At 34.0% G+C, this 19,133-nt stretch overlaps 1 protein-coding gene across 1 annotated transcript in view; it reads left to right on the top strand.

Moving 5' to 3' along the window:
- Window positions 1–19,133, top strand: part of LOC108671902 (homeotic protein proboscipedia) — a 63,124-nt gene that overhangs the window by 41,381 nt on the left and 2,610 nt on the right. The window contains exons 3-4 of the mRNA XM_018159498.2: window positions 17,146–17,187; window positions 18,771–18,922. Coding sequence (XP_018014987.2) covers window positions 17,146–17,187; window positions 18,771–18,922 — 194 coding nt within the window. The remainder of the gene's footprint in view (window positions 1–17,145; window positions 17,188–18,770; window positions 18,923–19,133) is intronic.

The following is a 19,133-nucleotide window of genomic DNA, read 5'->3' as shown; positions in this document are numbered from 1 at the left end:
TTATCATCACCCTCTAGAAAGACTAGGGGTGATGAAGTTTTCTTTAGTCTGATAAATACTGAATGCGATTCTCACTCCTATGGCTATCGAGAAAGTGATGAACGCCTCCTGTACAATTACACAAACTGTGCACAATGCTGCGGAGCTGGGGGCCGAAGATTTGATGTATATCCGGACAATAAAATATCATTCATGAATAGCCGTGCCCGGCGATGCCAGGCAATGTAAAATATTTATAGATATATTTTCTCATTTTAAAAATTTATATAGCAAGAATTTCTTGATAGTCTTTCGAAAATTTCCTTCTGAACATTTTTTATCGAATATTTCAAGCGACAAACCAGTATGTCGCATTAACTTCATTTGGTCTGCGTGTCATGAAGTTACAGAACAACCACATGAAAAAGTTCAAGAAGAAATATATAAATAAGCGGTATATAGGATTTTAAATATATAAGAAATATATAAATTAAGAAATAAGAAATATATAAATAAGCAGTAAATAAGATTTGGATAATAATGATTGAGATGGTCAACATCAGGATAGGCGAGTTATAGAGCAGCAAAATAGAATCAAGTGTAATATAGGTTGCTTGTGTTTGAGATACGCGATACTCGTGGTGGTAATCAGCAGGACTTAGATAGGCTGAATAGTCACCATGAATGTCATGCATAATATTTGGATATTCAAAAATTATGATATAATACTAAAGCTTAGTACAATTAAGAAACTAAAATAAAAAATATATTGTGAGAAGTCTGGTTAAGAAGCAAATTAAGTTAAAACGTAAATTCGACCCATAAATCTTGAGTATTGCGTGCACAAACTTCATCAATGAGAGAACGTCCAATGGGCTACATATACAACTTGTGCTTGATTGAAAAAGGTTCCCGATTGTTATTTGATTATTGTCACGCGAACGATTTTAACTTTGACAACTCATTTGATACTTCCTTCAAATTTATTTATTCTTTCATATTTATATCAATGTGAAGATATCCAAAAGAAAATTAACGAATTTCAGGTATTGTTTTTCTAATGATTTTCCTTGGTACATGGCAATGTTCCTAATATCTGTTTGTTATCAATCATGTGTGCCAAAAGTGACAACTATAGAACAACAATTTAAACAGAGCAATGATATAAATAACATTTACTTCTCATGATGAAAGTTCCACTGAACTGGGAAACAATGCAAAAAGTTTTCAATATATATGTGAATAATAATCATTACAGCAGTAAAAAATGTTGGACAATATTATATCATAAGTCTTTTATTTATACGCAATTTTCACAATATATTTTCTGATTAAACTCATGTATAATCATGAGTAACAAAACACCAGGAATACGTTTTTAAATTAAACACAATTCTCACTATAGACACTACTGTCAAAATGCGTAATTGTGACTTTGTGAGTATACACACCGCAGAATGTGTAGGGAATAAAACTACTATGACATTGAGCAGACGTTTATCCTGCCACCTGAGACAAGCTCGCAACCAGACAAAGTCTCAAAGCATTACAATCGAACAACTTCATCTCAAGATCCGCGGTGATTTCAATAGGCTCCGTGACCCTCATGTCAAAGTCAAACTCAACAACGAAACCGTCACTCGCACTGTGCTGTATACCCACCAGCATCGTCATCTAGCAGTGGCCTGACATCATCCGACCGACGATACCCCTTATCTGTACACATTTTACTCCAGCTATCCATCTCATAACTGCCTGATTTTCTGAACTCTGAGATTGTTTCTGAGTTATTTTCACGGTTCAAAATTTTCGTGATATTGTGGTGTATTTTCGAAGTGTATTTTCGTGGTGTATCATGCACTTATTCCCACCAAAATTTTAGTTTTCAATGCTTCCTATAACTTGAAAATGAATGTTTTTGCATTCGAAACATCGTTAATTAATTAAAATTACTCCCGTGGACCTTCATTTTGATCAATCAACGTTTGATCAATCAAATAATATTGCTCGATCCTGAAAATCTAAATCAATGAATTCTCTGTTCATTAACAACCCATGTTTTAAAAGCTAATTCTGCCTTCTAATACCCACTTCCTTTCGTTTTTTATATGATTTAAAAATCACTATTTATTCGTTTGCCTCCGTAGCCACGTACGTTCTCAATTATTCATCCCATTTGATGAGCACATGCACAACATAATTTTTGGAAAATATGACATTAAAATAAAAATAATTGTCATATAATTTAATGATTTTCTTTTATGAAAGTTTTGATCGACATTCTTCCTGTTTTAACTTTTTCAGCGGTTAATTAAGTTTCTATTTCGAGGCAGTGCAATATAAGAACATTGGGATAAATGCGGACAGTGGAGATGTTTAAGCTCGGAATGATCACAGCAGCAATGATTAAATTTCTGTTGAATCTCGAGATTTTCTCGTCTGCTCTCCAATTTTTTCTCGAAATGAATTCATGTTGATGTAACATAATAATTAATGAACGAGACGAATTTTCCGTGGTCTGACAATGTTTAAGTTGCCCTTTAATTTTTTATGATTCTGCACTTAATTATAAAGTATAGAGCGAAAAAATGTTTATAATTTTATACCTAACAACTCCGTGAATGACACAAAAAAATTGTAACGATTCACTTGATGATATCATATATTAATTTTGACAATGAAATAATCTAGTTACATACAGGAAAATATTTTAACTATGTAAGAACTAGTTAAAGTGTGGGGTTTAGCTTGACTTCTATTTTGCATACATTCAGTTCATATTATCACGTAGGAAAAATGATAGGAACATTCTCTTGCAACCAGTTACAACTTCAGTTCAGTTAGACTGAAAAGCTGAAACTTCATTTTGCATACAAGATTTTCCATCTAAAAATCGCGGCCAGAGCCGCCAGTATCACGGCGATATCAGCGACAAAGAGATTCCCCCTCCAAATCCGCGGCTCTGGAACATGTCGCTCCGCGGCGACAACATTTAATAAAGTTGTAGCACCTGCACTCTCTGCCTCACTCTGCCTGGCTCTGTCATTCTCTGCCTCTCTCTGCCTGGCTCTGTCATTCTCTGCCTCTCTACCTGCCTGGCTCTGTCATTCTCTGCCTCTCTACCTGCCTGGCTCTATCATTCTCTGCCTCTCTCTGCCTGTCTCTGTCATTCTCTGCCTCTCTCNAATATATTGATGAATGCCAGATTCTAATAATTTATCACGATTTGAATAAATACTTTCGAGAGAATTATCACTAGAGATGTCCAACGGAACCACCCTTTTGCCTATATTTTTCAATTAATAATATTTTGCCATAAATATCAAGAGGTATTATTTTTCCATAAACAACATGTGATAATATTTTTTCCCCATAAACAAAAAAATATTACAGACCAAGCTAAAGACAAATAAATCTAAAATAAATTTAGAACGCAAGCCTCGAACTTGGTTCTATTCTGCATGAAAAAGTTTAATAGTCCAACTCAGGTGCCAGCAAACCACAAGAATTAATGTACTTATTTTTTATGAATCCTTGTTTTTTTTTAAGAATAAAGATATAAAAACAACCCGGTAATGCAGCACATGAACTCAAACAATTACCGCTCATTACAAGCGAAAAATATACCGTAAGTTGTTTAAGTTCACGCACCATGAACGATTCAAGGTTTAGCATCAAAAACGGCCAATTTGTATACAATATTACACAGGAGCACGAAAAAGAGCGCACATGAAGAGTTATTGAACTTGAGACAGAATATTTCAATGAGGATTGTGTCTGATACTTGGAACTTCTGTTTCTACGAAGTCTGCTTTGTTTTAAAAAGTGAAAAAGTGCAGTGCAAAGCTCATTTAAAGAAGCTAGGTACTTACTATTCGTTCACTTTCGCATTGTTTTCTATCATTTTCTTTATTGCATATAATTACTAACATTATAAATAGAATAATTTCTCATTCTCTTTATAACTTTAATAAAAGACAATAACATTAAAAATGGAAAAGTTTTCACAAAAAAAGCGCAGTGTAGACAACAAAATAATGATTAGCTATAATAGCACTTTCATGATAACGTTGCATGAAATTCAACTAAATCTTGGATAAATTTTGTAACATTTTTTCGACTTAGAAATATAGAATCATTACTCATCACTCTACAGTGCGAGCAATTCACTGCGCAGTGTGAGCAATTCATTGCACAGTGCGAGCAATTCACTGCACAGTGCGAGCAATTCACTGCACGGTGCGAGCAATTCACTGCGCAGTGGTTTTACAATACAATTGCAGAGGCGCAAGCGGTGTCTGCCATTCGAGAGAATCCCAAATATTTCTACAAATATGCCCGGTCAAAGGACAAAATCAGTGCCTCAGTGGGGCCTCTGAAAAATAACGATGTCCTTGTTGGAGACGACCAGGGAGCAATTCACTGCGCAGTGTGAGCAATTCACTGCACAGTGCAAGCAACTCACTGCACAGTGCAAGCAATTCACTGCACAGTGCGAGCAATTCACTGCACAGTGCAAGCAATTCACTGCACAGTGCAAGCAATTCACTGCACAGTGCAAGCAATTCACTGCACAGTGCAAGCAATTCACTGCACAGTGCGAGCAATTCACTGCACAGTGCGAGCAANATCTAGCAACATTAAGCTGGCATCCAAGACTTGACTGAGTGCTGCTGTATGACGCTTGACTGAGTGCTGCTGTAAGACGCTTGACTGAGTGCTGCTGTAAGACAATCTCGGCCGCAGCAGGGAATGCCGAGCCGGTATTCTTGATACTCGAATGCTGGCAAGAGATTTTAGAATGGGATGAAGTTCTCGGGATAATATTGTTATTGTAGTTATTTATCGTGGAGTCTGGTATGGAATTCATGAACCGCGTGGTAAAGGCTCGATGCTATATTTATTTCCAAAAAGACCAGTAGGCGATCACGCTTTTGGAATAATATTGTCATTATTTATTTTTTGTATGCAATAATAATAATATTGGAATAATATTATCATCACCCCCTAGAAAGACTAGGGGGTGATGAAGTTTTCTTTAGTCTGATAAATACTGAATGCGATTCTCACTCCTTTGACTATCCAGAAAGTGATGAAAGCCTCTTGTATAATTACACAAACTCTGCACAATGCTGCGAAGCTGGGAGCCGAAGATTTGATGTACAGTATATCCGGACAATAAAATATCATTCATGAATAGCCGTGCCCGGCGATGCCAGACAATGTAAAATATTTATAGATATATTTTCTCATTTTAAAAATTTATATAGCAAGAATTTCTTGATAGTCTTTCGAAAATTTCCTTCTGAACATTTTTTATCGAATATTTCAAGCGACAAACCAGTATGTCGCATTAACTTCATTTGGTCTGCGTGTCATGAAGTTACAGAACAACCACATGAAAAAGTTCAAGAAGAAATATATAAATAAGCGGTATATAGGATTTTAAATATATAAGAAATATATAAATTAAGAAATAAGAAATATATAAATAAGCAGTAAATAAGATTTGGATAATAATGATTGAGATGGTCAACATCAGGATAGGCGAGTTATAGAGCAGCAAAATAGAATCAAGTGTAATATAGGTTGCTTGTGTTTGAGATACGCGATACTCGTGGTGGTAATCAGCAGGACTTAGATAGGCTGAATAGTCACCATGAATGTCATGCATAATATTTGGATATTCAAAAATTATGATATAATACTAAAGCTTAGTACGATTAAGAAACTAAAATAAAAAATATATTGTGAGAAGTCTGGTTAAGAAGCAAATTAAGTTAAAACGTAAATTCGACCCATAAATCTTGAGTATTGCGTGCACAAACTTCATCAATGAGAGAACGTCCAATGGGCTACATATACAACTTGTGCTTGATTGAAAAAGGTTCCCGATTGTTATTTGATTATTGTCACGCGAACGATTTTAACTTTGACAACTCATTTGATACTTCCTTCAAATTTATTTATTCTTTCATATTTATATCAATGTGAAGATCGCCAAAAGAAAATTAACTAATTTCAGGTATTGTTTTTCTAATGATTTTCCTTGGTACATGGCAATGTTCCTAATATCTGTTTGTTATCAATCATGTGTGCCAAAAGTGACAACTATAGAACAACAATTTAACCAAATTTAACCAACAATTTAACCAAACCAAAAGTCTTCAATTTCTGCACAATTCTCACAATATATTCTCTGATTAAACTCATGTAGAATCATGAGTAACAAAACACCAGGAATACGTTTTTAAATTTAACACAATTCTCACCATAGACACTACAGTCAAAATGCGTAATTGTGACTTTGTGAGTATACACACCGCAGAATGTGTAGGGAATACAGAGGAGTAATCTCGAGTATGACGGCTTATCGTTTAGCTGTCATGGGGTATCGCGCGGTAGGCATCCGGTTACACGGAACCAATAGGAAGCTCCGAAATTGTTCTCGAAGTCCATCTTCGTTGCTGGGCCGAGCGATCGATCGAGCAGGATAAACTTCCGGCCCAAAAACGACGGCCGGTCTTCTTTGGACCCTGCAACCCAAAAAAACCTGAATGAGAAAGACGTCGAAAAAAACTAGAAAAATAGAAGAAAAAAAAAGAAAAAATATGTGCGATGGATATACGTCACCTCAGAGACGCGACAGACGCTCCGAAAGAAGATAAATAGAAATTCAAGTTTCGGACTAGGTATAAGCGAACGCAGGAATGTGTTACTCGAAATTCCCGATTTCTTCAAAACGAAATTAATACATAAATATGTTGGAAATTCAGAAGCCTCGCTGTCCCAGGACGTAATTCATTTTTATTAAACTGGGATCGCACAAAAATTTCCGAGAAACTATTTTAAAATTGGCAAATTACCAATTAAAATAAATAACTTACCTCACCACAAGTAATTCGCTGTGATATCAAATTATATAAATCAGTTCACTAAAAAATCAATAGTTGCTTGGAAAATCAAACTGCAAAAGATCTTACACATTTTCCATATGTAATTTTGATCACCCCAATCGTAACTTCAACTAGAACAAAATAGTGGCTAATGAATCCTACATAGAATGATTGACTTTCCTATAATTGATATTCTACGAGAGATGTATGTGTTGTCGATGTATTTTCATTGTAAATGCATTCAGCTTCCCATCCTGAAAGCTATATGGATGATACAATTCAAAACACAGTTTGTACAAGTTTTGAAATAGCTAACAATGTAGAGTAGCATATTGCTATCAATGAAGACAGCATTCGCTGACAGCAACTTTAATGTATCAAAGTAAATCGTGAATATTAATGGTGAGAATCAAAATTATGTCTAAATTTCTTGGATAGAAAATGTAAAGCTCCGGAGAGAATACTCGTTTCTAATTATCTGCACGTTCAAATATCAATAGTTTAATTAATTTTAAGATGTTGACTAGGACTAGGCTCTTTCCCGCAATTTTTCTCTTGAGAGCAGATATATAAATTTCTAATAAGTATTTCTGTTTGCAAAGTATACTCCTTTCGTTATAAACGCAATATATACGTTATTCCTTACTTTTTCATTATTTGGACTACATTGAAGTAATATGAGTTACTACTTCGACATTGAGCAGCCGTTCATCATGCTGCATATGAAACAAGTTCGCAACCACATCAGATAAAAAGTATATTACAAACTTGGGTAACTTCATATCAAGATCCGTGATGAATTCAACAGGCTGCGTGAAATCCTTGTCAACGTCAAACACAACTAAACTGTCACTTGCACTGTGCTGGATGAACCCACCAGCATGGGTTCATCCACTTTTTTATATAATTTAGTACCTAATAGCTCCGTAAATGACGCAGAAAAATTTTAATTATTCATTTGATGCAGTGGTATATTAATTTAGAAAATGAAGTAATCTGGTTTCATACAGGAAAATATTTCAATGAAAAACTAGTTAGAGTGTCAGGTTTATCTTGAATTCTATCTTGCATACATTCAGTTCATTTTATCACGTAGGAAAATGAAAGGAAAATTCTCTTGCAACCACTTAGAACTTCAGTTCAGTCATCTTGCAGCGGTCCGACATGATCTGACCGACGATAGCTGAAGCCCTCATCTCCATGCATTGGACTCCAGCTATCCATATCACAACTGCCGGATTTTCTGAACCCTGAGATTGTTCCGGAGTTATTTTTACGGTTCCAAATTTTCTTGTATCATATTTACGTGTATCATGTACTTATTTCCACCAAAATTTCAGTGTTTAATGCTTCCTATTACTTGAAAATGAATGTTGCTACATTCGAAACATCGTTAATAAATTAATATTAATTCCTTAAACCTACATTTAATCAACCAACGTCATCTGAAAAATATTGTTCGATCAGGAAAATTAAATCAATTAATTTTCTGTTCATTAACCACCCGTGTTTAAACAAGCAAATTTTGTCATATAACTTCCTTTTACAAAATATAAAATAGCTATTTAAAAAAATTAAAATAGCTATTTTATTTATCCCATTTAAATCCCATTTAATGGGCACACACATAATTTTGGGAAAATATAAGATATGATTAAAAAAATTCTTATGATGTGAATCACGTAGGAAAATGAAAGGTCTCTTGCAACCAGTTAGAACTTCAGTTCAGTTAGACTGAAAAGCTGAAACTTCATTTTGCATACAAGATTTTCCATCTAAAAATCGCGGCCAGAGCCGCCAGTATCACGGCGACTCACTGTAGCCATACAAAATTTCTAAACCTCGATAGTTTTCTGTCTGCCTCTGTAGCATAATTTTTCGGTTTCTCTCGTACCCGTTCTTTCTTTTTTCCTCTCTCAAACTCAAACGGGTTTGAGTTTGAGTTCTCTCTATTCTCGAAGAAACCCTTTTTTTCTGTCTAAAATCCACCATTCATTATTTCTTTCTTTCTTCTCACTTTCACTCTTTTTGGCTCTTTTCATCTCTTTCTATCCATCTCCCTCTCCATCTCAGTCCCTCTCTTCCCACTCAATAATCCCCACTCTAGCCGCTCCCTCCAGTGAAGGAAAAACCAACTCCCCATATCCCTCTGCTCCTCAGAAACAAAATGGCGCTCCAGTAACGGACTTGCCGAGCCATTCTCTGCCCCGTATCACTGCTACGGCTTTGTTTACAAAGAGAAAACATACACAAGATGATTTCTGAAAGCAAAATTATATTACATTTAGAAATTACATGAAATATTTTTCGGAACTGAAATAAAAACCAGTAGAATTAAAATAGTTGCAAATCAATTTGTTGCATTCTGTCATGATCAAATTATTTGAAATTAATTTCTCTTCGTCAGAAAACAGGATTACCAGAGGTTGAAATTAATTAACGCAATACGATATAATTTGCTTCATATGTGACGTTGATGATATTAATTGATCTTTGAATGCCTCTATTTTCATATTATGAAAACTTTGTGTAAGTTTCACAGCATATATAATTATTGTGTGCAGGAATTTTTGTGAATTTTACAAGAATATTCTAAATGATGGACCCAATTTAATGAATTCGTAGTTATTTGAGTATGATTTCAAAATGAATAATTCATTCACCAACTGAAAGAAAAAGATTCATATTTTCCCACATATTTTTTTTTTTTTTGCATATTCACAAGTTTTCAAAATGTCCCCAATGTGCTGCACGGATGTCCGAAACTGTTTGAATCAGTATCATCCTGAGGGTAGGATACATGAGAGTAGGATATAACATCCTGGGTAGGATGCAAGAACCGTATCACTGCTACGGTGCACTCAGTAACGGATGATATGTTTTTTCGTGTGTAGGACGAGTTTGACGACCGTTTAGATATTTGCCATGCATATTGATCATTTATAAATATGTCAAAAAAATCTTCGAATCTTTTTCGTTCCATTGGTGTATAAATTACTCATTTTAAATTCATACGCAAATAAGAACTCATCCAATAATTTGGGTCCATCACCTAGAATAATTCAGTATTGCATGGAGTAATGTGCAGTTATCTCACCTTTCTTAGATTTAAAGCTTGTGACCTATAGCTGCAAAACAATTTTTAATAAAGTAGTCAAATTATGAGTCATGTAAGAATTAAATTCCTAATGAATTATACATTGGAAATAGACGAATTAAAAATGACATACAAATTTTAACTGTTCCAGCAGAATAGACAGTATCGCCAAGATTTTGCTCTATTTTGTTATCATTGCCGTATAAGTCATGTTTTGAGACCTCTACTAGTTTTTTTCACTAAACTTAGAAGGGAAGTGTGACCGAACGTTGTTTAAGTTACGAATAAAACCTCACAGTTAATTTTAATTTGAGGTGATACAATGGCATCACGTATATTTTTATGACAATGAATTTTTCAATTGTCAAAGGCCATGAGTTTGAAGGGGGTTCGTCAAAGGCCATGAGTTTGAATATCAAGTTAGCAAAATTACAAATAACATGTGAGGCAAAAATTAAAAAAACTGTTCATGAATGTGTTGTTCTCACGCTCACTTTTGAACAGATCGGCTTAGTTAATGTTATGAGATTGGTAAATTAATGCAATCGTGGTATGTATGTCATCTCTCGCGTCTCATTGAATTCTTTGTTGCAAGCCCTATAGGCAAACGGATTAAAAATAAGATCATGTTTACTATGTATAGGGTATAGCTGCAACATCTGCAATATATAAAATAAAGATTTATACATTTTATACAATAATGCTCGCTATATTTTTCTTATTAATTATATTTTATTATTTTAAAATTTTACAATTTTGTTTTACAATTTTATGCTAATTAATATCATATAAAAGTAGAGGTGTTATATTTTGTAACTTTATTTAAAATTAGTTATTTAAAATAATAATTATTTTAAATTATTATTTGCACTGCTCTCCAATTTGCAAGAGAACAGTGCAAGCAATTCACTGCACAGTGCAAGCAATTCACTGCACAGTGCAAGCAATTCACTGCACAGTGCAAGCAATTCACTGCACAGTGCGAGCAATTCACTGCACAGTGCGAGCAACTCACTGCACAGTGCGAGCAACTCACTGCACAGTGCGAGCAACTCTTTGCGCAGTGCAAGCAATTCACTGCACAGTGCGAGCAATTCACTACACAGTGCTTGTCTCTTATACACATCTAGATGTGTATAAGAGACAGATGCAGTTTAGCTTACTTCAATTTTTTAACTGAATAAATTATCGTGCATCAAATGAAAATTTTAATCGTTTGAGAATTTTTTTCATATTCAGAGTTTTTCGGTTCGAAACTCAATTTAGTTTTGGCTGCTTAGCAACCTTTGGACAAAATAATAAACACTTGGTTCATTTGTCACTTATTCTGTCAGTACTAACCATTAATATAAGTGGTAAAACCGAGTCTAATTAAAAATGATATCAGAAGAAAAAAATACTAATTTCTTTAAAAGCGCATTTTTTTAACCAAATAAAAGTTTTTTAGAACTGAAAGTTTAGAAGAAACCTTCCTGAAACAAGTTATTTTAAGAAACCTTCCTTTGAAATAGGTAATCAATGAGTGCAGAAATGTCGCCTAATGACGACATGTTTAGTTTTCATTTGTCTGGTCTATGACACACTCTATATAGAGGCGACAAAATATCAATTTATATTCACATCCATCCATTAATATTGAATTTACATATATAAATAATAAATAAAGTAAGGTCTATAATGCATATATTATACAAAATATAATGAAATAATTTTATTTTTATTCATTCAGAATTTTGCCGTCCGCCCAACTTTATCCGTTAACCAATCAGGTTCACTCAAAATGCTTCACTTGAGGCGCGAAAGATTCTATTAATATTTCTTGTCTCAGTTTAGCCTGGAGTTTTTATTGCCAAAGGAGGAGTCGAAACTTTCGTACAAATTTCAAAGTTTTCCTTTGCTAGTTTTTCTTGACGAGATCGTCTCGGCAGCGCCACTGGAATGTTCTTCATTACTTTCCTCTGGAGCTGTGGACCCTGGGAGCTTTATTGTACACTAACACAATTTTATTGCAATTAATAAAAATTAATGTAACAATTTAATATAAAAAAATCCAAATAATTTTTCTTTATCATATAAAAAATATTTGCCAGGGAAAGACTCGACAATTAACAGAACGCATTGGTTTGGACTGTCTAATTATTTTCATTCATTTGTCCTATTCCTATTTCTATAGTTATTCGCATTGCCAACCGCTTATGTTGCGCACAAGCTACACGATAAACACAGAACATTGCTTCCGAACTTCGACTTTGAAACTCGCGTTCAGAGTTTGGGTCAAAAATCCAAACATATGTTGCCTATACAATCATCACAGCCTTCTATAAGCGCGAAGTTATGATTTACATTAAACTATTTTTTTTTATTTCTGAGCATTTTAGATGTTTTGACGAATTACTTAAAAATAAATAACAACCTAAATATTACAATTAAAATTTTATTATTGCTTGTAAAATTAGTAATTAATTGTTCACAAATTTAAACTTATTAAATTAATTATAATTAAAAAATTGAGATTGCCATACATTAAATCTCAGATTTTTGCAATCGAATAAGCTCAACAATTTATTTATCTGCAAGGGTGCAAAATTTGAAGTTTTTATTGCGGCCAGTGCTACTCTTTAGGCTAGGAGCTATTATAATATAATATTCACGTATATATTAGGCAACTCCTGTAAAATATATTGATGAATGCCAGATTCTAGTAATTTATCACGATTTGAATAAATACTTTCGAGAGAATTATCACTAGAGATGTCCAACGGAACCACCCTTTTGCCTATATTTTTCAATTAATAATATTTTGCCATAAATATCAAGAGGTATTATTTTTCCATAAACAACATGTGATAATATTTTTTCCCCATAAACAAAAAAATATTACAGACCAAGCTAAAGACAAATAAATCTAAAATAAATTTAGAACGCAAGCCTCGAACTTGGTTCTATTCTGCATGAAAAAGTTTAATAGTCTAACTCAAGAGCCAGCAAATCACAAGAATTAATGTACTTATTTTTTTATGAATCCTTGGTTTCTTTTTAAGAATAAAGATATAAAAACAACACGGTAATGCAGCACATGAACTCAAACAATTACCGCTCATTACAAGCGAAAAATATACCGTAAGTTGTTTAAGTTCACGCACCATGAACGATTCAAGGTTTAGCATCAAAAACGGCCAATTTGTATACAATATTACACAGGAGCACGAAAAAGAGCGCACATGAAGCGTTATTGAACTTGAGACAGAATATTTCAATGAGGATTGTGTCTTGCTACTTGGAACTGCTGTTTCTACGAAGTCTGCTCTGTTTGAAATAAGTGAAAAAGTTCAGTGAAAAGCTCATTTAAAGAAGCAAGGGACTTATTATTCATTCACTTTCGTATTGTTACCTATCATTTTCTTTATTGCATATAATTACTAACATTATAAATAGAATAATTTCTCATTCTCTTTATAACTTTAATAAAAGACAATAACATTAAAAATGGAAAAATTTGCAAAAAAAAAGGAAAAATTTGCAAAAAAAAACGCAGTGTAGTAAACAAAATAATGATTAGCTATAATAGCACTTTCATGGTAACAGTGCATGAAAATCAACTAAAGCTTGGATAAATTTTGTAACATTTTTTTGAACTTAGAAATGTAGATTCATTACTCATCACTGCCCAGTGCGAACAATTCACTGCACAGTGCGAGCAATTCACTGCATAGTGCGAGCTATTCACTGCACAGTGCGAGCAATTCACTGCACAGTGCGAGCAATTCACTGCACANTGTGAACCCCGGTTTCGTTACATCGAATATTTTGTTCGCAAACCATGCATTAAATATAAACCTCCCTATTTAGCGCATTTTCTCATTTATGGAAAAAAATGCACTTTTGTGCTCGCCATGCCCGTCTGTCTGTCCGTCCGTCCGTCTGTCCGTCCGTCCGTGACCTCAAGTTTTCGTCGACGAGAAAATGCGCTCTCTGTCACTCACTGCAGTGAGTACTGAGTTATATTTTTTCTTATTGCTCCCCCTTTACCAACACCTTTCGATTGACATACACTATTTTCTCTTATGAACTATCTATTCACATATATACCACTCTCTACATCAAATGCCTTTGGATCACACCTTTGTAATACAAAAATTTGCTCAACTGACAAGCCTGTCATGAATTTGAACTCCCACATGGCATGAGAGATTTTATAACATATATGAACATACAAAAAGTATACCTAAGGCTATATATGCTTAGGAACGCTATCCATGTGATAAATAACGGATATTATTACACTTCCTACCTATTTTTGATCTTATATTATGCTTGTTTGTTTGAATGTTCGAGACAGGTAAAAATGTGTTTTAAAAAAGATTATTCCAAATTCCTTTTAAAAACAAAATTCCATAATTTTATTCTTACCCAAACTTAATTTTATGTTTATTATATAGGTTTTATTAGTGCTACACGTATTAAGCTTACTTTTTCAGTGACCTACTGTCTGAAGTTTTTTTTTTTGGGTAGCTAGTATAATAGTATGAATTTGTTGACATTATGCTTATTTTCTTGTCATTATCTCATTATCAATTAATAGAATCTTGTACCGCCTTTTTCGCCTGTCCAATTGTCACCCGCGGAAGCTGTTTGGCTTCTATGGGCAATCACTAGAATATCTTTTAGTCACTTTTCTGATCCTTTTGTTAATTTGTTACGTGCTGTGTACTCCTATGTGAATAAAGAAAAAGTAATTGAAAACATGTTTATAGCTTTTCAAACGAGTATTCATAATGCTGCTAAGCGCGACACGTTATCCATGTATGATTATCTAAAAACTAGTTTTTCGCAAGGTGTGGGAAAATGTAGCTGCAAAATTATTTTCTATGTCGTACAGGTTAACATCTAGCTTCCAGTTTCCTGAATTCTAGAATCAAAGTTTTCTTCGACTTTTACAAACTGTAAGTTTTTGACAAACAAAAAACGCGCTTGTGGCATATATCGAAATTGGTCGTAAAAAAGTGGTTCATTGTAAGGAACATCACAGATGTTGTTTAATACAATTACAGTAGAAGCGTCATTATGTTTCTTTTTGCTTTATGTCACCGATAAAGTGATACGTGATTCCATGAATTTTAAGGCATACAAGTTTAACGGAATTTCCCTATAGATTTTTGAAAGATAATTTTTCTTCTCCGGTTAAGCTGAAAACGATTGCTCAAAAGTTGATTTCTCAAATCGTATATTAAACAACCTCCTATAATCGAACAATTTTTGTTGGATAATTATTAAATTTACCTTTTCAAACGATATTTATTTACCAAATTACTCCAACAAGTTACATTGCTTAACCTGAAATCAGTAGATTTAAATTTTGCAACAGATTTATCAAACTTTGTTCCTCCTTAAAGAAAAAAAGGGACAATTTTCGTGGCAAATTTCGAACACACGAGCCGACGACGACGATCTTGCTCGTGTGTTTGGCAAGCAGCCTCTGCTCACCCCATACGGAGCACTTGATAAGTTATTCATTTTTGACAGAGAGTCTGATCGTAAAACAGTTGAGACTTGAGGGAACACCACTAAAGTCAGCGTTTATGGGTGATACGCAGCGCAGGTCGCGCCTCTGGTCGAGTTTTGATTGTTCGCGCTCTATCGCTCGGCGGGCGTCGCTCAACTACATCTGCCTGCAAAATTCTGCGACACTTTTTCCACGTAACATATTATTTTAATGTTAAGTTTGAAGGCAACGTGAAAAAAACATCAATTACGTCTGACTGCAAAATTCTGCGTAACTTTTTCCACGCTGCATATTATTTTAATATATAGTTTGAGGGCTACATGAAAAAAATACCATCAACTACATCTTCCTGCACAATTATACGACACTTATTCCACGTAACATTTTATTTTAATGTAAATTCTGAGGGCTACATGAAAAAATAACATCAACTACATCTGCCTGCAAAATTCTGTGACACTTTTTCCACGTAACATATTCTTTTAAAATAAAAATTTAATGCCACGTGACAAAATAAATTACCTCAACTTCATCTGCCTGCAAAATTCAGCGAAGAATTTTAGCCGCTCCAACTTATTTTAATTTAAGGTTGAAAGTCACGTGGCAATAGAAATTTGTTTTAGTGTTTAAGGTAATTTTCCAAGTGATTTTGATAGCTTCTGCAAGATTGTCCTTATTCATATTCAGCATTGCATAAAAAAATTCTAGATAGATCTGTGGACATAGACAAATATGAATATGGTACTATATCCCTTCAAGGTTTCTTTATTGAATAAGAAGATTAAAGCACTAAAGTCAATCCAAATTTGCCACTTCATATTGCCTCTTAAAGCTACTTTACTATAAATGATTAATATTTTAGAAAACTGGATCTACGTGGCGATGTACTTCATGAAACGAAAAATTTCATCCTGGAAATTTGACTTTTTCCGCGTGCAAAAAGAAATAGTGTTTCTATGGGGATATTCTGTCGCCGCTGCTGCTCTGCTTCCTGTCCGATCAGGATGAACTTCGGAACATGGTTTTACGAGCCACTTATCGAGGGCGTAAGAACGTTCGCTAAAGCAGGAGATGTTATAAGTTTTTGAGACCTTCTCAGTTCATAAAACATTCTTTGATTGGGCGACAAGACCCTAACTTAAGACATAAAACTTCGACTCCCTTTCTTGCGAATGACTGTGGTGAATGAATTTTATCAGTTTATCAGTGTTAGTGTAACATATTTGGATTTCAATAGTAACTTTTTGCTATTTAATGTCCAAATTCTTTTATCGTGCCTGATTTACAATGAAATTTTTTGGTCATTTCGCTTTCATCAAAGAAATTTTATAGGAGGTATTCATACTTTTTTTAGAGGAAACGACCAAGCTATAGTTTTTGATGCATCACGCTCTGCGTTATAAAAAAATATATATAAAGGACAATGCTATTTTTAGTTATTATTCAGGTTATTCAGATATAAATCTATCAGTAATCTTTTAATTCATTTAAAATTTGACCGCATCTTCCCGTCGAGTATTCAATATGGTTTTTTCCAATTAAAGAATACGGTTTAACTTTTTTTACTTCGGTTTTTCAATCAATTCTTTAATTAATTTAACTCAATTTTAATTGATGTATCGATCAAGAAAAAACAAAGTATCTCATTGTTCATTCTATATTCCTGACAGATGTGTCACCAGGCGTTCCCTCGCAGCGTCAGTACTCTAGCAGTAAGTACGAACTCAATTATTATCAAGTAATATTATTTCTCACTAAATCCTCTGTATAGTTTTCAATGAATTTTTTTAATTTTTCATTTATAGTACGAACTACATTATTATCAAGTAATATTATTTCTCAGTGAATCCTCGCTAGTTTTCAATTAATTTGTTCTACTTTTTACTTAATTTTCCAATTTTATTACAAACTGCCTGCGGTACACTATAAAATTCAAAGAATCCTGATGCATCCTGATGGATCCTGATCCTAGATGCATATTAGTTCAGTGATACATGGTTTGCTTTTTTTCACTAGCGCTAATTCGCGAATCACAATGGAAGATGATCTTAATATATGAAATAATTAAACCAGATAGTTGCGAATTATTTAATACAAATACAATAAAAACAATACAAAATTAGTTTACCAAATAGACCGTATTTCAAAATCAGATTAATGCCGAGTTCTTTCCATTTTACTATTACAAAAATTTGTGAGTAATGTGATTCATATAAAAACTTACACATTATCGAGGGAATGGAAACTGCCTAATAGGCCGCGACCTCGAATTTAAGGGCGTGCGGATGATTACGTTTGATGCAAAACGTTACGTTTTGTGCTAACATTCAACATAACGGGTTTGAATTCGGGAATTTATGGGCATAACACGAGCCACGTTGTTTTAATTGAAAAACTTATACTGTATGGTATCTTACGGTTATACATGATTAAGGTATGATGAATGAGTAATAACGATAGCACAGTGAAAAATTGGTTAAAAAAATTCGCTTGTGCGGAAAATTTCATTACCAATGTAAGATTAGAACGAAATAAATATATATAAATCTTTTGATTTTCCAATGATAGTTTTTCAGTCTGGTCTATAATCTATAATCTACCAGTAAATTATTCTTAAATTTGCCCACTTAATTCACTGTCTGCTAAGAATGGACTATGATTATACTTCTCAATTGAATTCAATAAATAATAAAATGCGTTAACGTGACTCCTTATATATTTGCACCGCATCTTTCGATAACGGCTTATCTCGGCAAGAGCCGGGGTACTCAGATTATAGTTCTTAATTAAATTAATTTAATTATTCCTACATTCATCAACGTGCTTCATAATTTGCGCAGGATCTTCCAAAACGGCTTGGCTTGCCTCGGCAGGATATTGAATATATGGATAATTTTGCTGAAATGAATTCAAGTATTCTTACAATTATGAACGTAATGCGTCTTCGCAAATGTTGAATGTTAGAAGGAAAAGCTTGGTAAAAGATGAGGCTTAATGCAGTTATAAGCGTCATTATGTATACGCAGGATCTTTAGAAAACGGATTGGCTTGTTTGGCAGGAGATTGGTTATTTAGATGATTTTGCTCAATTGAATTCAAGTATTCCTGCTATTATCAACGTAAAGCATTATTTGCGCAGGATCTTTCTAAAGCGGTTGGGCTTGCCTTGGCAGGAGATTGTTTATTTGGTTGATTTTGCTCAAATGAATTCAGGTATTCCTGCAATTATTTATAATTTTGCTCAAATGAATTTAAGTATTCCTACAAATATCAACGTAACACTTTATTTGTGCAGGATCTTCCGAGAACGGTCTGCCCCGACGCCTGCGTACAGCCTACACCAACACGCAGCTGCTTGAGCTCGAGAAGGAGTTTCACTTCAACAAATACTTGTGCCGGCCACGCAGGATAGAGATCGCCGCGTCGCTCGACCTCACCGAGAGACAGGTTCACATTGCGATGCAACTTGGAAAATTTATTCATGTATTCAGAATATATAATGTTTGTACAATATAATCGATTCACCAAGATGTTTATCTCTATTCGAATTTCTCTACATAGATGCTTGCTTTAAATTAAAGGTTCTGATGCCTTTTCTCTACATAGATGCTTCAATACATCCGTACACTTTTGTACCGAGAATTTTCTAGAACTGCTT

This window comes from Hyalella azteca, unplaced genomic scaffold, assembly GCF_000764305.2.
Source record: "Hyalella azteca isolate HAZT.00-mixed unplaced genomic scaffold, Hazt_2.0.2 contig8696, whole genome shotgun sequence".
In the NCBI taxonomy this organism is placed as follows: Eukaryota; Metazoa; Arthropoda; class Malacostraca; order Amphipoda; family Hyalellidae; genus Hyalella; species Hyalella azteca.
Note: the sequence above shows the minus strand (reverse complement) of the source record. Positions and strands in the feature narration are given on the sequence as shown.